Here is a 21200-nt window from a genome sequence, read left to right as displayed (position 1 = left end):
ATGGACAGCCACTCATCTATAAGTAGACCAATACATGGAACACAGAAACATATAACAAGAAACAGCATCAACACTAACTTTCGAGCATTTGCTCTTTTTCTAGCAAAAGTACACACATTATCTCACACACACTCACAACTGCACAGACATCCAAATGTGTATACCTACGGATACTGAAAGACAATGAAGGGGAGGGGGGGAACCTCAGTGGAGGATGCGGATAGGGGATTGTGGGGTCAGCACACCGCTCTCCTGGCTGTTATGATGGTATTCTTATCTGAAGTCGCTACTAATTGGTCGAATAGCTCCTCAGTTGGCATCATGAGGCTGAGTGTACCCCGAAAAACAGCAACAGCACATGCCACTGTGCTTAACTTCGGTGATCTCACGGAAACCAGTGTATCTACTGCAGTTCACAAGACATTGATAGTTCATAAAAACTGAAACTTGCAGTTGGATCCTAATGGAGAAATAAAACTAATCAAGAAGGAATTATTGACATTTTAACACATATTTTCACATATGAACATTTAGTTAGTGGAATGAAATACTTAAATAACATCAAGCCATATGTTACTAGAAACTTCAAACATCGAAACCAGCTTCTCTCCTTATTCTTCCAGTAAAGTTCAAGAAATATGTTACAGGGTTACAAATTTTAACTCAAAATATCGTGCTAAAAATTAACAGTGTAAAATAATACATTACTAAGAGTAGTGATTACTTTATTGATCAGACACTTTCCATTTGTTTGAAAGTTCTTTTACAACAGGATCTTCCCCAGAGGAATGGGACCAATTATATACTTATTGCAATACTTTTTGCATTCCAAAACACACAATAAAATACTTTATCAAATAGGTTGTCAGAGTTCTCAGTTAACTATCAGTTCCTGTCCACAGCACAACATGGTTTCAAAATAAGTTTCTCAGCTGACACTGTCATTTGTTAAATTGTTAAGTTGGATAATAGAGTAAGTATTACTGGGACATGCCTACCCTATCCAAGGCATTTGATGTAATTTATCAAAACATGTAAATGAATGAACTTCTCAGAGCAGGTGTCTTTAGCATAACCAACTGGCTGATTTCTATCCAAATCAGTGGAAACAGATGATTCAGTTGCAATTTTGTGAAAACACTAATTAAAATAGGCACTATTCTGACTACCAGTTCATTAATAATGATATACTGTAGGATCTGTGCTGGAACCTGCAATGAAGCATGCTTAACCCAACCATTTAACATGCTTCAGACACTCTTCATTATCTTGTTCCCACAAATATAAAAACGTGGCTGCACCATAAGGGTACAAGAATTTATCAACATTTTGTAAAGGGTTTTATATTCTTATTATTGCATACATACTGCAACCAACCCAAAACATTGTGGTGTCATTGATTCAGAAGATATCAGGATTTGAAGAAACCACAATATCATTACCAAATAAAAATACTTCCATCAAAACTGAAACATAAGAACCAACAACTTAGCTACCCTTGTAGACCAATTGTTCATGATTCTGAGAAATCAATAGTGTAATGGCCTGTGATACAAAACTTATTGATTAATTAAGATGTAATTTCAAATTCCCGCCACAGGGTGACACTGTAAATTTGTGGAGGAATTTCAGTGGAGTTACAGTTGGAGTCAGTTGGGAGCTTGGACTATGTTGAAAAGTGAAGTGTACTGCATGGAAATACTATTAGAATTCTCAAGATAACTATGTTAAAATAGTAATATCAATGGTGGATGAACAAAGTTATGTGTTGATGTTTGTATCATGCATTGATTTGTAAATAAGCTGTGAACCATTATTATCAGTGGCATATGTGTTTCAAGAATATCTTGGTGATTAGCATTTGGCATTATCAAGGGCTATATATTTTGTGGGAATAAATTGCCCAGAAACAATAAATGCTGTGTGTAAGTGTTTATTAATTAACATGCCCACCACTTCATATTGTATTGCACTTCCACTATTGAAAATTATAGACTAAAAGTTCACAGGTAATCAGTGGAAAGATGAGCTTGACATAGAAAGAAATATGCACTATAAATGAAAATATTTCAAGCCCACCTCAGCAGTATTCTATGTTAATGCCTTGATATGAAATGAGTATAGCCAGATTCCTATTCAGTTCACATGTATCACAAATATCTTAACTAGTTTTAGATATACAAACCTCTTGAAAAGTTTATAACAGAAACTTTGAACAATGTATATAGTTGGTATCATGTACAACAAACTAATAGTGAATGAAAAAATGGTATTATTGAACCCTCAAGAAGAAGGAATGCACAGAACATAAACTTGCCTTGCTGATAAACAGCCTAAAGTGTTAGGTATTTTGTTGTAAAGTGACATAAACTGTAAAATAACTGCATACTTTAAGGGGATAATTTGGAAAGAATGAATGTTTTACTTAAATGAAGAAATTATGAGGGTACTGGTAATTTGAAAAGTTCTTGGATGAAATAGAAAGGAAAACTTACCTCAGTGAAAACTTTTTATTTTTCAATTTAGTCATACTGTACACCAATGCATGTGGTCTAGCAATGTTCCAGTGTCTTGATCTCATCTTGAAAATTAGGTTCCTCCAGGACTGTATAATATGTGTCAACTTTATCTGTCAGTTTTCCATTTGAATAGCTTCCCCGTCCACTGAGGTAAAAGTTTTGAGATCAGGGAAGAGATGAAAGTCTCATGGAGTCAAATCAGGCAAATAAGGTGGATGTGACAACAATTTGTGTCTTAGTTCATGTATTTTTGCCATGACAGTGACACTTGCATGCATGGGTGCACCTCATGTAGTACTTAAAGAGATGTCTGCACCACAGATCTCTACCTGGAGCACTGATGGGTTATGTGTTCTATAAAGGACAACCAGTTATTAAGTGGAAACCTCATTACTCTATTGCTGATGTCTGCTGGTGAGTCCGCAAACTTATCAAACTATATATAAATTCATTTAAAACAGCTAGGGTGGAAACTTTACAATTTTGAGATGTCTCTATTGATGAGAATTTAAAATGTTAAAATACGCTGTTGAACTTCTGAAACACTTCTGTTCAGCAACAGTTGCACTACAAGTCATTGAAAATATTAACGAGGGACAAATGAATAAATTACAATGTTAAAAAGGAAAACAGTTCCTAATGCTCTGCAAAAAATAGGAAGTTTTTCCCTTTTTAATGTTATTATCATGTTCTGCCAAGCACCAACAGAAAATTTGGTCAATGAAATAAATTACATACTTGTGCTACTTTCATTCAATAATGCCCTTTGGGACTCATCATTAAGAAATAAAATTTTCATTGCTCGAAAAGGTGCTTTAAGAATAATGTGTGTTACTCACTCCTGATCGCCTCGTAGACATCTGTTTAAGGACTATTGCTTCACAGTATATGATGTTTGTTGTAAATAACATATTACAGGAACAATTATGTATACAGTTGCAACACCAGGAGAAATGGTTGATGTTACTCAGTATCAAGGTTAACTTTAGCCAAGAAAGGGATGCACATTGGTGCCACCAAAATGTTTATCAACCTACCCCATGATATATGATACCTGGCAGAGAGCAAGGTTAAATTTGAGAAACACGAATGAAGTTTCCCTCAGTGATTCCTATTCCAAGGAAGAATTTTTATTTGCATAATACGTAAAAGGTGATATATGTGATATACTAATTTACGTCAGGAAGGTAAAAAATCCTTGTAAATGTCTGACATGTAGCCATATTTACAAATTAATGTGTAATAAAACCATAAAATGACTCATCCACTTCATTGCAATTAATCATAAAAAAGGTTCATGGAACATGAAGCTAATTATACGAAAGTGATGAAAGAGGGCCAATCCTTCTTCATTTTTGTTGGTTGTATATGTCCTTGCCAGATGAATTACACTACTCTGTTAACTAAGGAAGATGAGCTGGGTGCTGAATGACACTGTTTGGATTTTCATTGACCTGATACTCTCTTCATTGCGGCTGATGTTCTTGTTCTATGTAAACTGCTACCACCAAGCCTTATAATCAAATAATGATCTATAGGCAGAACACATATGGACAGCCCCTTTACAAACTTGGCATGTCTTTACAGAGGACAAGGGGATTAAGAGTCTCCACTTTTATTGTGCTTGAAATGTGACGAAATACTTCATTTACTACAATGAAATTTATTTTACTGGAGTTAATAGCTTGGCAAAACGTGAAAAAGTCTGCAGCTGACAGATTGTCCTGGATGGTACTATAATCAAATTAATTCATTTATTGTAATTATAGTGTCCCACAATTCTTTTCACATTCTTTTTTCACATGACTCTGACAATGAATAACATAGGAATGGTCTGTTGCAGGATGTTCCAAAGTTTGCTGAAAGGCTTCTACAAGCTGGATCCAATGTGAATCTTAAAGATCATAATGGCATAACACCACTTCATTGTGCAGCAAAGACAGGAAACTGTAAGGTATGAGATTAACAACTTTTTGTCTGCCCCCTTGGCTGAGCGTTCAGCATGTCTAACTAATTAATGGAAAATCTCATATAAAGATGTGAAACAATTACTAACAAAGAGATAGAGGGGCTGGCCAGTACTTACCTCAGCTCAGTACAGCCGATAGAAACACAAAAAACAATCGAAAATTTAAGTTCCTAGCTTTCGGAATAAATGTTCCTTCATCAGGGAGGAGAGAGGGGAAAGAAAGGGAAGAAGGGAAAGTGGATTTAGTTACTCACAACCCAGGTTATGAAGCAACAGGGAAAGGAAAACAGGGAAGGTAGCAAGGATGGAGGCATGGTTGTCAGAGGGAAGCCAAAGATATTCTAGTGCAGGTACTGTGCCAGCTTCAAACCAAAGAGGATGCATACAGAAGTAAAGAGGTGTATAGTATAAAGATGTAGGATGGAAAGATGCATGAATGGCTAAAGAGGAAAGGGAAAGAGGAGAAGACTGAAAAGTAAATGGGAGTGAGGTTGTTTAACGTAGGTTCAGTCCAGAGGGATGGCGGGATGAAAGGATGTGTTGGAGTGCAAGTTCCCATCTCCGCAGTTCAGAGGGACTGGTGTTGGTTGGGAGAAGCCAAATGGCACATACAGTGTAGCAGGTTCCTAGGTCCCTAGAATTATGCTGGAGAGCATGCTCCGCTACTGGGTATTGGACATCTCCTAGGCAGACAGTTGGTCTGTGTCCGTTCATGCGCTCAGCCAGTTTAGTTGTTGTCATACCAATGTAAAAGGCTGTGCAGTGCAGGCATGTCAGCTGATAAATGACATGTGTAGTCTCACACGTGGCCCTGCCTTGAATTGTGTATGTTTTCCTAGTAGCGGGGCTGGAGTAGGTGGTTGTGGGGGGATGCATGGGGCAGGTTTTGCAGCGGGGTCGGTGACAGGGGTAGGAACCGCTGGGTAGAGAAGGTAGTCTGGGAATATTGCAGGGTTTAACCAGGATGTTACGGAGGTTAGGGGGACGACGAAAGGCAACTCTGGGTGGTGTGGGGAGAATTTTGTCAAGGGATGATCTCATTTCAGGGGTTGACTTGAGAAGGAAAGCACTGGTCAGGTTATTGGTGTAATTGTTGAGGGATTCGTCACTGGAGAGATGAGTCCAGACCACAAAGATGTCATCTATAAACCTATACCAGGCCAGGGGAAGCAGCTGTTGGGTCTTCAGGAAAGCCTCCTCCATGCGGCCCATGAAGAGGTTGGCAGTGCTTTCCTCTCCCGCAACTATCCTGCAGACCTTGTCCACAAACAGATCTCGCGAGCAATACATTCCTCCCCATCCAACAACAATATTCCTACCCTCAGACCACACAGAAGTATCCCCCTTGTCACCCTATATTATCCTGGCCTCGAATACATCAATAAATTACTCCGCCAGGGATATGACTTTCTCAAGTCAACCCCTGAAATGAGATCATCCCTTGACAAAATTCTCCCCACACCACCCAGAGTTGCCTTTCGTCGTCCCCCTAACCTCCGTAACATCCTTGTTAAACCCTGCAATATTCCCAGACTACCTTCTCTACCCAGCGGTTCCTACCCCTGTCACCGACCCCGCTGCAAAACCTGCCCCATGCATCCCCCCACAACCACCTACTCCAGCCCCGCTACTAGGAAAACATACACAATTCAAGGCAGGGCCACGTGTGAGACTACACATGTCATTTATCAGCTGACATGCCTGCACTGCACAGCCTTTTACATTGGTATGACAACAACTAAACTGGCTGAGCGCATGAACGGACACAGACCAACTGTCCGCCTAGGAGATGTCCAATACCCAGTAGCGGAGCATGCTCTCCAGCATAATTCTAGGGACCTAGGAACCTGCTACACTGTATGTGTCATTTGGCTTCTCCCAACCAACACCAGTCCCTCTGAACTGCGGAGATGGGAACTTGCACTCCAACACATCCTTTCATCCCGCCATCCCTCTGGACTGAACCTACGTTAAACAACCTCACTCCCATTTACTTTTCAGTCTTCTCCTCTTTCCCTTTCCTCTTTAGCCATTCATGCATCTTTCCATCCTACATCTTTATACTATACACCTCTTTACTTCTGTATGCATCCTCTTTGGTTTGAAGCTGGCACAGTACCTGCACTAGAATATCTTTGGCTTCCCTCTGACAACCATGCCTCCATCCTTGCTACCTTCCCTGTTTTCCTTTCCCTGTTGCTTCATAACCTGGGTTGTGAGTAACTAAATCCACTTTCCCTTCTTCCCTTTCTTTCCCCTCTCTCCTCCCTGATGAAGGAACATTTATTCCGAAAGCTAGGAACTTAAATTTTCGGTTGTTTTTTGTGTTTCTATCGGCTGTACTGAGCTGAGGTAAGTACTGGCCAGCCCCTCTATCTCTTTGTTAGTAATCGTTCAGCATGTCTGACTGTCATGGAGCAGGCATGGGATCGACACCCAGTTGGGTCAGAGATTTTCTCCTTTCACTGTCTCTGTGTTGTGTTATCCTCATCATTATTTTATTATGTTTGATGTACAAGTCACCCTATGTAGCATCAACTGGAAAGGGATTCACTTCGATGGCCAAACTTCCACAGGTGCGTTCTCCCGGCCACCGAGGTTATGTGATTACATCATTTCATTTCGTTTCAACAGTTTATTAACTTGTGATATATTACACTCAGTCATAGACTTAATGCAGAAGCAGATTCCTGTAAAGTACACAGCTTGTCATTAAAAGAGCAAGACAGGTTAGAGCCACTTGTGCTGTCATAGATGGTAACTCTGTATGATAGAGGTTTTCAGAAATGACCACACAGAGTTGCCTTTTGTGATGGCTCAGTTTTCATAGTTTTCATTTTACAGTGACTGGTTTCAGGTCACCTACGAACTTGTTATCAGATCATACTCAGGTTTTAGTGATTGTTTGTGGCATTGTGTAGATCATTGTGTAGCTGTGGCAAGACAGAAAAAATGAAACCAGTCAACAGTGAATGTGCAGCTTGCGCCAGGAATTACTTAAATTTAGCTGCATTCTTAGTTTTAATCCTGGTGCACAAATCAATTTTGAAAATATTTATTTATTTATTTATTGAGTCCTCTGATCATATGTAGTATAGTGCACAGGATGATATTGCACTTATTACTAAGTTCAAAATGATACATATTTAAATTATCATTTTTCAACATGCTACGAATTTCAATAGTTGTAGTTCTTACAATGATACACTGTTAAAAATTACAGTAGCTTTAGTTCTTAACAGTTATTCTGGTCCAAGTATTCCTTTACTGAGTAGGAACAGTGGTACTGTAGATATTCTCTGACAGATCTTTCAAAAGCACTAATATTTTGTAGGCATTTTATAGTATTTGATAGTCTATTATAGAGTTTAATACCCAGATAGCATGTACTTTTCTGATACAAACTGGTACTGGCTGGGGGTACATGCAAGTTATATTTTATTTGAGTTTTATAATCATGTATATCTTCGTTTTTTAAAGTATTATCGTCATTTCCAATTATATATTTTTTACATACATTAGTGTGTCAACAATAAACATACACGGTAGAGGTAGTATATTCAGTGCTTTAAATATTGGTTTATGTTTTCCAGTTACGTTGATTACACAGTCTTTAAGTTGACCTTAGGTCCACATCCATAACTGAGTGATCAGCATGGCGGAATGACATACGAAGGGTCCGGTTTGATTCCCAGCCAGGCTAAAGATTTTTTCCATTTGGGAACTGAGTGTTGTGTTGTCTTCACCATCCTTTTGTCCTCATCAATACACAACAATCAAGTTGCTGAAGTGTTGTCAGCTTGCACCAGGTGACCTGTCTATCCAACTGGAGGCCCTAGAGACACACACACACCAATACCCCCCCCCCCCCCCCCCACCCCCCGCCACCACATATACAAACAAGTTGACCTTCTGATATAAATAATTCCAGATACCTTGCCACACCAGTGCTTGCACCTTACATTTTTTCCTGTCTTACCACAGCCACACAAAAACCTTCATAATGCTACATCCACTAAAAACTATGAACTGTCTGATGAATTGCTAGGCAACAAAAGTCGTTGTCATAAGATAAAAATTGAAGCATCACAAAAATAAACTGGATGTCAGTCTCAATGGAGAGAAGTCTTCCGAAGTAAGAGTGATTTGAGGTGTGCCGCAGGGGAGTGTCGTAGGACTGCTGCTATTCACAATATACTTAAATGACCTTGTGGATGACATCAGAAGTTCACTGAGGCCTTTTGCAGATGATGCTGTGGTATATTGAGAGGTTGTAACATTGGAAAATTTTACTGAAATGCAGGAGGATCTGCAGCATTGATGCATGGTGCAGGGAATGGCAATTTAATCTCAATGTAGACAAGTGTAATGTGCTGCAAATACATAGAAAGATAGATCCCTTATCATTTAGCTACAAAATAGCAGGTCAGCAACTGGAAGCAGTTACTTCCATAAATTATCTGGGACTATGCATTAGGAGTGATTTAAAATGGAATGATCATATAAAGTTGATCGTTGGTAAATCAGATGGCAGACTGAGATTCATTGGAAGAATCCTAAGGAAATGCAATCCAAAAACAAAGAAAGTAGGTTACAGTACACTTGTTTGTCCACTGCTTGAATACTGCTCAGCAGTGTGGCATATGTACCAGATAGGGTTGATAGAAGCGATAGAGAAGATCCAACGGAGAGCAGCGCGCGTCATTACAGGATCATTTAGTAATCGCGAAAGTATTAAGGAGATGATAGATAAACTCCAGTGGAAGACTCTGCAGGAGAGACGCTCAGTAGCTTGGTACGGGCTTTTGTTCAAGTTTCGAGAACATACCTTCACCGAAGAATCAAGCAGTATATTGCTCCCTCCTACGTATATCTCGCGAAGAGACCATGAGGATAAAATCAGAGAGATTAGAGCCCACACAGAAGTGTACCGACAATCCTTCTTTCCACGAACAATATGAGACTGGAATAAAAGGGAGAACCGATAGAGGTACTCAAGGTACCCTCCACCACACACCGTCAGGTGGCTTGTGGAGTATGGATGTAGATGTAGATAGATGTAGATTTCTGGAAATCTTCCCATCACAGTTTCCACACCCATAATGGATTAAACGTTTACACCTGAGTATTAAATTTTGCATGCTATATACCTCCAGAACAGCTACACATTCAATAATACTATATTATGTATGCACAAAAAGGAAAATTTCAATATTGACTAATGTTCCTGTTGTTGAAAATTTGATGGTCAGCAGTATAGTATCACAAAGATTGTCTGGCAAAACAGTGTCTGAGATAAGCAGCTTTAGAATTAATATTCTGACACTCATTATCAGTTAATTACCTGGAATTATTTGCCACAGTGAAATAGGTCCACCGGCCATGGTGGCCGAGTGGTTCTAGGCACTTCAGTCCGGAACTGCGCGACTCCTACAGTCGCAGGTTCGAATCCTGCTTCGGGTGTGGATGTGTGTGATGTCCTTAGGTTAGTTAGGTTTAATTAGTTCTAAGTTCTAGGGGACTGATGACCTGAAACGTTAAGTCCCATTGTGTTCAGAGCCATTTTTTTGAAATAGGTCCAACGGCCACCATAGTGTGTCTGTACTTCTCAGAAAACATGGGACTAATTGTAAAAAGAGTACAGAAGTATTTATATTTATTCCAGTTCTTCTTGCAACATGAAAAACACTGGCATAGTTATTTTCAAATAGTGCATTTTGACTCTCAAACAGCAATGTATCTGATGAGTGATGCTCAATTGCATTGAGAACTGTAACATGTCTAGTTTTCTACACTCTTTACATCTCACTTTATTGACCTATTCATTTAGCCCCTGATTCATGGAGTGCCCCTGATTCATGGTATGGACAACTCTCGTATTCAACAAAACATGTCTGTTCTAAATTTTCATCAGACTGATGGTAACAGAATTGTGCATTACAGGCTGATATTGATGACCGATGGGGACACTTCTGACTAAATGCTTCTTAACTGTCACATTTCATTACTATAACAAAACATTATTTTAATTTCAAAGCCCATTGCAAGACTTGAAAAATAGAAGTCAGTCACATAAATTACAAGCTGTTGTTTATTGCCTTCCATTTGTATTCTGTGAACTATGTGATTGCACATACATATGCTTATTTGTATTTATTAAAGTTTCTAGTAGTAAATCTAAATTTTGTTGTAAACTTCATAGTATTAATACTTACTACTTGCAATTTAGAAACAACTCATAATATATTTCTCTTGTTTCAGCTCATAAACATTCTACTCAGTGCTGGAGCTGATGTTAATTCCATGGATGTGAATGGTGCAACTCCATTACTCATGACATCTAAACACTGCTTTACGCAGGTACTATGTTATCTTTATCAGTCTATGTTACTAGACACTGTCCCTATTTACTGTTTTTAGGAGACTATGTAAGCAAAATAGTGACTAGAACTTTGAACTAAATTAGGGAAAGGATAGATTGCTACACTCTCCATGAAGATGACCCCTTTAGTTGCAGTCACAGCAAAAAGACTGGTATTCATTATAGCCTTTGGCCAAAGCTTTCTTCAGCAAAGAAAACACACACATTAACCCAAGTAAGCACACCTCATGCACACATGACTGATACCAACTGGTCAGAGCTATCATTGGTAGCATGTGTGCATTAAGTGTGCTTGCTTGTGTGAATGTGTATATTCTTTACCTATATTCCAACTTGGAGTTTCCATTGTTTAATTTCATGTTGGAACTATGTTTTATTCAGTCCTATTTGTACGCAAATATATGAGGTGCAGCTAAATAAAAAACAAGCATCTGGTACAATGGGTCTATGGAATGGTTCCATTCAAAAGTAATAATCACTTGTGTTAAGACATTCATCCCACTGAGAGATGAGACGTTCAATTCCTGTTTCATAGAATGTGGTCAGCCACTGATGGATCCATAACTGCATGCACTCTTGCAGTTCCTCATCTGACTGAAACTGGTGTCCATGCATGTCATTCTTCTGGTAGCCGAAGATGTGAAAATCACACAGTGAAATATCTGAGCTGATACACAGTTACACAAGCAGACACACCTCATGAACATATGACTGCTATCTTCAGTCACTCTGGACAGACTGCAGCTGTAGCATTGAGTGGAAGCAGCATTCTGGAGTAGGGCAAGTAAGAGGAAGAGGTAGAAAGGTACTTGGTGAGGGGAGGGGCGAGGGGGAGGGGCAGAAAGGAGTGCTGTCTGGTGGAGCATGCAGGGACTAGAAAGTGACAGATAAGACTACCAGGCACACTGTTGGGAAGCTGGCTAGAGGGGGGAGTAAAGAATTATGTATTTGTGCATGTTTTTTGCAAGTCTGTAAGTATTTTAATACCTCTTTTTCTGTACTCCATCTCCACTCACAACCACCTTATGCCTTCATTTGCCCATTTCCTATGTCATTTACTGTTTCCCCAACCCCATCCCTGCCACAGCAGAACCCTGCCCCATCTTTCTGCACTAGTTCAGAAAAGTATCCCTCCCAATGGCTAAAACATAGTCCTACATCCTGTTCTTTAAATGGTGCCTAAAGTGTGAACCAAACCCACCCCCCCCCTCCCCCACCAAAGATCTTCACAAACAGGCACTATCCCCCAGATCTAGTCCACAAACAGATTTCCCATGCCATACTTTAAACAAGTATTTTGTCTCTGTTACTGATAGCATGGGGTTGCCAGGTTCAGTAAATAATGCAATGGAATATCTGAGACCAGTGCACACAAGCAATCTCAGTAAAACTGAATTGACACTTACTTCACCCAAAGAAATAGAATCCATCATAAAGTCCTTGAAATCAAAGCATTCTAGTGGTTATGATAACATATCAACAAAGTTAATAAAAGAGTGTTCATGTGAGCTCAGTCATATCTAAGTTATTTGTGTAATCAATCACTTATCACAGGAACATTCCCAGACTGGCTTAAATATGTTGACGTTATACCTCTCCACAAGAAAGGGAACAAAAAAATGACATCAAATTACCAACTGATCTCACTTTTGCCAGAGTTTTCAAAAATATTTGAAAAGGCTATAATCAAACATCTTCTTAAGCACTTTAGTGAGAATAACATATTGTCAAAGTCACAGTTTGGGTTTCTTAAGGGTTCTGATATTGTGAAAGCTATTTACACTTACAGTGAAAATGTCCTTCTCCATTAGACAACAAATCAGAGGCAACTGGCATGTTCAGTGACCTGTCAAAGGCTTTTGACTGTGTGAATCACAGCATTTTTTTAAGTAAATTAAAATAATATGGCATCACTGGTAGTGCTGCAAAATGGTTTCAGTCAAATCTTAGTAATGGAAAACAAAGTGTGTCATTACATATCACTTCAGCAGTAGGCAATCAGACATAATCTGACTGGGAAAAAAAGATTTACATGTGGCGTTCCCCAAGGTTCTACACTAGGTCCACAACTTTTTCTTGTGTATATTAATGACCTGTCATCTGTTACATTATCAGATGTCAAGTTTGTCTGATTTCCAGATGATACAAACATTGCAATAAATATTAAATCAAATATAAATTTAGAAAGGGCAGCAATTCACTGTCATTAAACTTTGAAAAGACCCACTATATGCAGTTCAGAACTTGCAGAGATTTCCTTTGTGTGTGTATAAAATATGACATGAAAATAGGAGAAGTTGAGAGTGTAAAATTCTTGGGATTGCAACTTGATAATAAATTGAGTCGGGAGCAATGTACTAATGAACTGCTAAAGCACCTAAACAAGTCTGTGATTGAAATGAGAATGATGTCGGACATAGGAGATGTAAATATAAAAAGCTGGCATATTTTGCTTATTTTCACTCCATTATGTCATCTGGTATCATATTTTGGGGTAACTCAACAAACCGAGAAAAAAATTTTAGAGTACAGAAACATATAATAAGAGTAATGTGTAGTGTAAATCCAAGAACATGATGTCAAAAACTATTCAAAGAATTGGGCATACTAACCACAGCTTCTCAGTATATATATATTACTTAATGAAGTTTGTTGTAAATAACACATCTCTTTTTCCAACTTAATGCTTAGTACACAGTATCAATACTAGGAATAAGAACAATATACATAAAGATTTGAAATCACTTACTCTTGCCCAGAAAGGAGTCCAGTATTCAGCAATGCATATTTTAAATATGTTACCAGCAACCATGAAGAGTTTAGTTTCAGACATGGCACAATTTAAACATAGTTTAAAAGAATTTATGGTTGCCAACTCCTATTCCATCTGTGAATTTCTCAACAAGTGCAGTAGACCATTGTAATGAAAATACATTATACTTTAATTTTTGACGTTAGTTGGTTGTAACAGCCAAGTAACTACCTATTGTGTGAATGATGGATGTATGGAAATGAAATGTAAGTCTTAAGTCTGTAAACAGTGGAATTTTAATTTTAAATCATGTACATAATTTGACTGTTCCTAACTGATGATCATTGAAATGAATAATGTACTTTAATTTTTGACAATGGATTTAATGAAAGCAGATGTAAGTATTAAGCCTGTAAATACATGTATGCAATTTTACTGTTTATTGACTGAAGATCATTAAAATTAATGAAACTCAAGTTTTCATAATTACATTTTTGTAATGTGTTTATCTGACATGTTCCACACCCTGGAGGACACACACCCAGTTCTCCAATGATCCTCAATAATCAGCTACAAAGGAGTGCCGCTGTCATCACCAAATACTATCCATGACTGGAAAAAGTGAACCACATCCTTTGTCAGGGCTTTGATTATCTATCATCATACAACAGTCCCAATCACAACCACTTGCCACAGGGATCATATCCCTATGGAAGACCAAGGTGCAAGACCTGCACAATCCATGCACACAGCACTTCCTATTCCAGTTCTGTCACAAAACATCCTTGATTTTAATGATTGCTTCATAATCTAGGCTATTTGATCCTTTCATCCGCCACCATCTTTTCAGAATTGCATAAATGAGAGTTATCCTTACAACATAATGTTTCTCCTGAAATTATACTGGCTTCAACTTATTATAACATACAGTTTCCGCCACCTCTATCCTGTCACCTCTTCCCAGTTTGCACCACCATTCTTTCTTGCTGTCTCTCAGTGCAGCAACAAGTCTTTTCTTCTCTTCTGATTCTCTCCTTTTCCACTCAAGATCCTCCCCCCCCCCCCCCCCCCCTTCCACCAGACAGTGCTCTTCTCTCCACCTGCCTGTACCCTGCTATCATTCCCTCTTCCCTGCACCACTACAGATTACTCATATTATGCAGTACAACAGTTGCAATCTGAGCAGAGTGGCCGGAGATAACAGTCATGTGTGCATGAGGTACACCTGCTTGTGTAAATGTTTGTGTCTCTTCCTTTCTTTTCTGAAGATGGCTCTGGCCAAAAATTCAGTGAGTAACAGTCTCTTCATTGTGCCTTTCAGCAGCTCAACATGTCATATTTATAGTGAGTAGCAATCTGTCCCTTTCATAATATTGTTGATGTACTCACTTAGATATTATGTTTGTGGATACTAAATTTGTTCAACAAGCAGAACTTAATAACAGAATTGTGGACTGTGATAGCAAGTTAAAGAATTTATTTGGAAGCTAGCATGTTTCTTCTTTCTTGTGTGCCTGTTGGCAACTCAATGTTTCTATTGCTCTGTGAGTGGTATACTTTACAGCAAACATTTAATGTGGTTCACTGATATGAAATTACAAGCAATAAGAAATAAAATTATTTTAAAATAATACAATATTTTCAATGTGAACGTGCTGCTAAGTTGTATTTATCTTATTTTGTGATACATAGATGTGTCCTCCAATCAAATCTTTCTTTATATCTTTGCGTACTTCTCCCACCCATTCTGATTTAGCCCATTTGCGCTTTCATAATCATCATTACTCCAGTGTTGTGCTAAACAATAGCTCATAAAGATTGCACAGAGCTAATGTTAATACATAATTTGCAGTGTCGATTAATCTCCTCCTTTAGAAAAGTGAGTTACATCCTCACATGTTATTTATTTTATTCATCACATATTTCAAGTATATAAATTCGTCATCTTTGTGTGAACAGTTATCTTCATGTCATGTCATGTCAGTTGTTCACCAAAAGATGAAAGATGAAACCTCCCAAAATGCAAGAAAGAAGACAGAGGTATAAATTAAAGGGATGTAAGAAAGAACTCACTGTAAGCTGCTTGCTGGACTTATACTATAATTTGAAACAAGATCATGATCTGAACTATATATGACATGTGACTTATTAGAATCATTGCATACAGGGTGTAGGTCATTAGATGTGCCGTACAGAAGACATGTCAAGTTTGAAATGAATATAATGATTTACAAAAGATCTTTTCACATTCTTTTTAGAAAGTTATGAATTATATACCAGTATTAACAATTATGCAAGTGCATGTAATAAAAATACAGTAATATTTTCAAAGAGTCAATGTCTATGTTTAATGTTTTCCTACCTTGTAGTCTATTGCATATTGCAGCCTCATATAAACTTATGTCTCAGCATGAAGTTGAAAGTAATGTGAGGGAAGTTTGAAGTTCTCCTTGTGATGATTACCATACCTGTGGTTAAAGCAATACTTTTCAAGTTTACATTGGTTATTATGTACAAAAATCAAAATTTCAAGAATGTGCAATGAAGGAATGGTTAGGATTTTTAATTTCTTTGATAATGGGTGACATGACTCATTTTATGGGCAACAAACATGTTTCTAATGATTTTCTTCAGAATAATTAATAGCCTTGTGCTCTTTGTAGAATTTCCCCAGAATATTATCTCGTGCCGAATAACTGACTCAGAGTAACTATGATAGATAGTCTTTTGGTGTTGATATTAGTGGCACCAGATAAAGTAAACATCACAAAGCTAGGGAATTTAATTTATTTTACAATAAGTCTTATGTGTCTTCCCGTTAAGACTTTTGTCAAGGGTAATGCCCAAGAATTTTACTTGGCTTCCTTCTGTCATCAGTTGAGTATTATGATATATGGAATAATAGTGAATAATTTCATAAAAAAGCAGGAAAGAATCTGTTTCTATTAAGACTATAAATTACATGTTTTATCATTGCAACAATATATATTACTATACTAACTAAAAGGAGAATTATCCTATTATTTACAAGCAAACAGATCGATTAATTTTATTGAATGAAAGGGCTAGATTCAATTAATTAATTTTTTTACGAGTAAAGTTTTACATTTCTATATAGTCATAAGTACAGTTCTATAATCTAACACCAGCTAGAACATGAGCATGTTTGATTCTGACTGAAAATCATCATGTCATGTATTAGGAGAATGAACAATTTAAAATATCTATCTCTCAATAACTTGAAATATCAGAATGTTCATTGTTAATTACTCCATAATTACAATAGCATGTTTATTCCTACCATGTGTCTGTAGTTTGTATTGTGTGTAAATTATGATGGTACATTAGTTTTTAATCCAATAGGTTTCCTTCATTCTGTATACTGGTGAGGCCCAATGTAAAGAATGTCAAAATAATAGTTCAAATTAGTGTAAATTACTAAGTTACAGCATGGAGAATCTTCAGTGTATTTGAATCCTTATAACCAGAAACATGTTTCCTCCATTCTATATATTGGTGAGACACAATGTAGACAATGTCAAAGCAACAGTTTAAATACGTGTAAATTACTAATATTACATATATCCCCCTTCAGGAGTGTGGAGATGAGACTGAAATAGGGTACAGGATCCCAAAAAGGGTTGTGGTATTACACAATAGAACTTTCTTAAAGTTAGTCTTGTGGTGGTAGGCATAAATTACAAAATTTGGGTTTCTATTTACTTTAAGCTTATTATGTAATTGCTTTTTCTGGCACTAGAAACTCTTATTCCTGGTATAATCCAAATCAGTTTATTCTTTTACTTTTTTTGATAAGATTTTGCGAGGAATGTTTCACTGAAGACACATAAAATAAAAATAAAAACTTAAAATTTAACAGAGGTTGTGCAGTATGAAACATTATGTTCTACAGGCTAGTTTATGACACTTAACTTATCACAAAACAAAATCTAAATATTCTCTACTAAAATTCCTTGTCATATAAGATTCAGATTTTAGTTACTCTGATTTTTGGCACTCTATATACAAAGCAGAATGATCAGATAGTCTTAGATCTAGACAAAAATTCCTTGTATCATCATATTGGTAATTTGTAAAAATATTATCTGCAGATTACTGATTGGAATGTTTCTCTACTGCACAAAGGAGGGATTAAACCCAGATTTTTGGATTAAATCATGAAATTTTACTGTGTCACTGCATTCAACTAATGTAATTAAACTAAAGTCTACCAGTTAAAGAAAATCAATAAATGAAAATGTATAAATGTTAAAAACTTCTGTTTGTTGTAGGCTGCACAATTGCTGCTTGATGCTGGAGCTAATTTAACAGCAAGTGATAAAGATGGTCAGCAAATCATACATAAGGCTTCCCAATTTGGGGACACTTCAGCCATTGATTATCTTGTGGAAAAGTGGCCATCAACATGGGGCTGTGACAGCCATGGAAATACTGTCCTACACTTTGCTGCTAGAAGTCGTAGAAATAGACTGATCAGCATAGAGCATATCTTAAAGAGGAATCTGGTGTCTGTAGATGAGAGGAATGGGGAAGGACAAACAGCACTAGCAGTGCTTGTGGAGCATGGTAGTAAATCGCACTCTACACACAGTGAAGTAGAGATATTATTGACAGAAGGAGCAAGTCCCACTACAAAGGACAACAATGGGAAAATGCCTCTGCATACCGCAGCTAGTGTCGGCGATGTGAAGGTACAGTCAGTACTAATAGGTTTTGATATAAGCATAATTTTATGAAATTAAAATTAATTTGTATAACAACAACTGTTATGTAAATAAGGATAGGTACTGTAGGGAAACTGAGAGCAGTTTAGGAAAGGTAGGTAAAATTTCTGAGCAGTCACTGAAAATTTACTTCAAAAAGATTACAAACAAGCACTTACACGTAGAGTCTGAGTCACATTATCTTGCTCTACAACTGGTCAGTTTGATATCAACTCATACACATCCAACTTCCTGAATTTTGCATATTTGAACAGTATTTGTAACATATTCTTCATTCCTGGATATATGCTAGCCACAATCTGTACTATTTCTAGCTATTCATGTACCTCCACTCGTACTCCTGTCATCACTTCATTGAACTACCTTCATGCTCCCTCAGTTCTCATGATATGTTTTTATTCATCTGCCTCATTGAAATTATCTCTTCCTTATATTTTCATCTCACACTGGATCCTATAGTTTTCCCTACAATTTTATCCTAATCCTTTTCCCAGCAGCCCTCTGGGTTGGCGTCTGCCCCTCTGGGCTGGCCTCTTGCCCCTCTGTAATGGCACCAGCCACTTGCATTGTGCGTATGTACATATTACATATCAACACAATCTTTCCTAACACCCTAAACCTTCTCTCCTGCTGTTGTTCCTCTCCCATCTTGTGTGTCTTCTATGCTCCCACCACTCAAGTCGGCTGAGAACACTGTTCAGTCAAGCTGTCATGACAGAAAAGATCAACCACTATGAGTGTGTGCATTTTATTAGCACTCTGAGGGATGAATTTATTCTACAGCTGAGTTCTTCTGGATGACTGCCTTCTGTTCAGCGTATCTTCTCTTCAGCATAACTTCAGCATATTTCTCAGTAATAATATTTAAGGACAAGTTGAATAATGTATAAATGTATTCTCTGTCTCTGAATGAGAGCAACTTTGAGATGTGTTACAATGTTGTTGTTGTGGTCTTCAGTCCTGAGACTGGTTTGATGCAGCTCTCTATGCTACTCTGTCCTGTACAAGCTTCTTCATCTCCCAGTACTTACTGCAACCAACATCCTTCTGAATCTGCTTAGTGTCTCCCTCTATGATTTTTACCCTCCATGTTGCCCTCCAATGCTAAAATTGTGATCCCTTGATGCCTCAGAACATGTCCTACCAACCAGTCCCTTCTTCTAGTCAAGTTGTGCCACAAACTCCTCGTCTCCCCAATTCTATTCAATACCTCCTCATTAGTTATGTGATCTACCCATCTAATCTTCAGCATTCTTCTGTAGCACCACATTTCAAAAGCTTCTTTTCTCTTCTTGTCCAAACTATGTATCATCCATGTTTCACTTCCATACACGGCTACACTCCATACAAATACTTTCATAAAAAACTTCCTGACACTTAAATCTGTACTCGATGTTAACAAACTTCTCTCTTTCAGAAATGCTTTCCTTCCCGTTGCCAGTCTACATTTTATACCTTCCCTACTTCGATCATCATCAGTTATTTTGCTCCCCAAATAGCAAAACTCATTTACTATTCTAAGTGTCTCATTTCCTAATCTAATTCCCTCAGCATCACCCAACTTAATTCGACTACATTTCATTATCCTTGTTATGCTTTTGTTGATGTTCATCTTATATCCTCCTTTCAAGACACTGTCCATTCTGTTCAACCACTCTTCCAAGTCCTTTGTTGTCTCTGACAGAATTACAATCTCATCGGCGAACATCAAAGTTTTTATTTCTTCTCCATGGATTTTAATACCTACTCCGAAGTTCTCTTTTGTTTCCTTTACTGCTTGCTCAATACACAGATTGAATAACATCAGGGAGAGACTAAAACCCTGTTGCACTCCCTTCCCAACCACTGATTCCCTTTCATGCTCCTTGAGTTTTATAACTGGTCATCTGGTTTCTGTGCAAATTGTAAATAGCCTTTCGCTCCCTGTGTTTTACCCCTGCCACCTTTAGAATTTGAAAGTGAGTATCCCAGTCAACATTGTCAAAACCTTTCTCTATGTCTACAACTGCTAGAAATGTAGGTTTGCCTTTCCTTAATCTTTCTTTTAAAATAAGTCATAAGGTCAGTATTGCCTCACGAGTTCCAACATTTCTACGGCATCCAAACTTACCTTCCCCGAGGTCGGCTTCTAAAATAGAGATCTTAAATACCAAAGAAAGAAAGATAATGGGAAAAGTTTTTCATTCAAGAGTTATAACAGGTGAAGGTGAGACTATCCGAGTTGTTTTTATACCACTCCTGATATCAGCATTCTTTTTTCTCATCTTGCTTTGTTAATAATACATATACAATAGTCACTAAAGATATCCAGGATTTTATTCAGGCTGGAATTCATAATCCTATATCATTCACTTTGTAATTTTGTCTTTACAAATGATGATGGCATATTTAGATCACCAGAAATATTTTTTTGAAAGAAATATTCACGAAATACTATACATTATACATGTAAACCACCTGAAGGTAAAAATATTTGATGAGCAAAAAGTGGTAATTTTCTAATGTGATATAGCTTATTTGAAAACCTTCATTCTCTGCTTCTCAATACGCTTTATTAGAATACCCTCATTCTCCTCTTTTCAACAAACATTTTACTTTTTCCAAAAGCTTTATAATTCAAAAGTTATTTGTATTCAAAATTTTTGTTTTTAGAATGCTGCAGTCATAAAATCTAATTCCTTTTCAAAATTCAGTACCATAGTTTTATAGCCTGATTTATCTTTTCCAAAAATTTCTAATTTTCACTAAAATTCCTTGCTAGATTGTTAATTATTTCAATTAGAAATTTTCCCTTCCCAAAGAATTTCTAGTAAATTTTGGGAAACCTCTTTCA

General features: G+C 37.4%; 1 protein-coding gene across 1 annotated transcript in view; it reads left to right on the top strand.

The window, feature by feature from the left end:
* Positions 1 to 21200, top strand: part of LOC126281675 (serine/threonine-protein phosphatase 6 regulatory ankyrin repeat subunit A-like) — a 362879-nt gene that overhangs the window by 280121 nt on the left and 61558 nt on the right. The window contains exons 16-18 of the mRNA XM_049980838.1: positions 4363 to 4473; positions 10750 to 10848; positions 17915 to 18334. Coding sequence (XP_049836795.1) covers positions 4363 to 4473; positions 10750 to 10848; positions 17915 to 18334 — 630 coding nt within the window. The remainder of the gene's footprint in view (positions 1 to 4362; positions 4474 to 10749; positions 10849 to 17914; positions 18335 to 21200) is intronic.

The sequence above is a fragment of the Schistocerca gregaria genome, chromosome 1, assembly GCF_023897955.1.
Source record: "Schistocerca gregaria isolate iqSchGreg1 chromosome 1, iqSchGreg1.2, whole genome shotgun sequence".
Lineage (NCBI taxonomy): Eukaryota > Metazoa > Arthropoda > Insecta > Orthoptera > Acrididae > Schistocerca > Schistocerca gregaria.
Note: the sequence above shows the minus strand (reverse complement) of the source record. Positions and strands in the feature narration are given on the sequence as shown.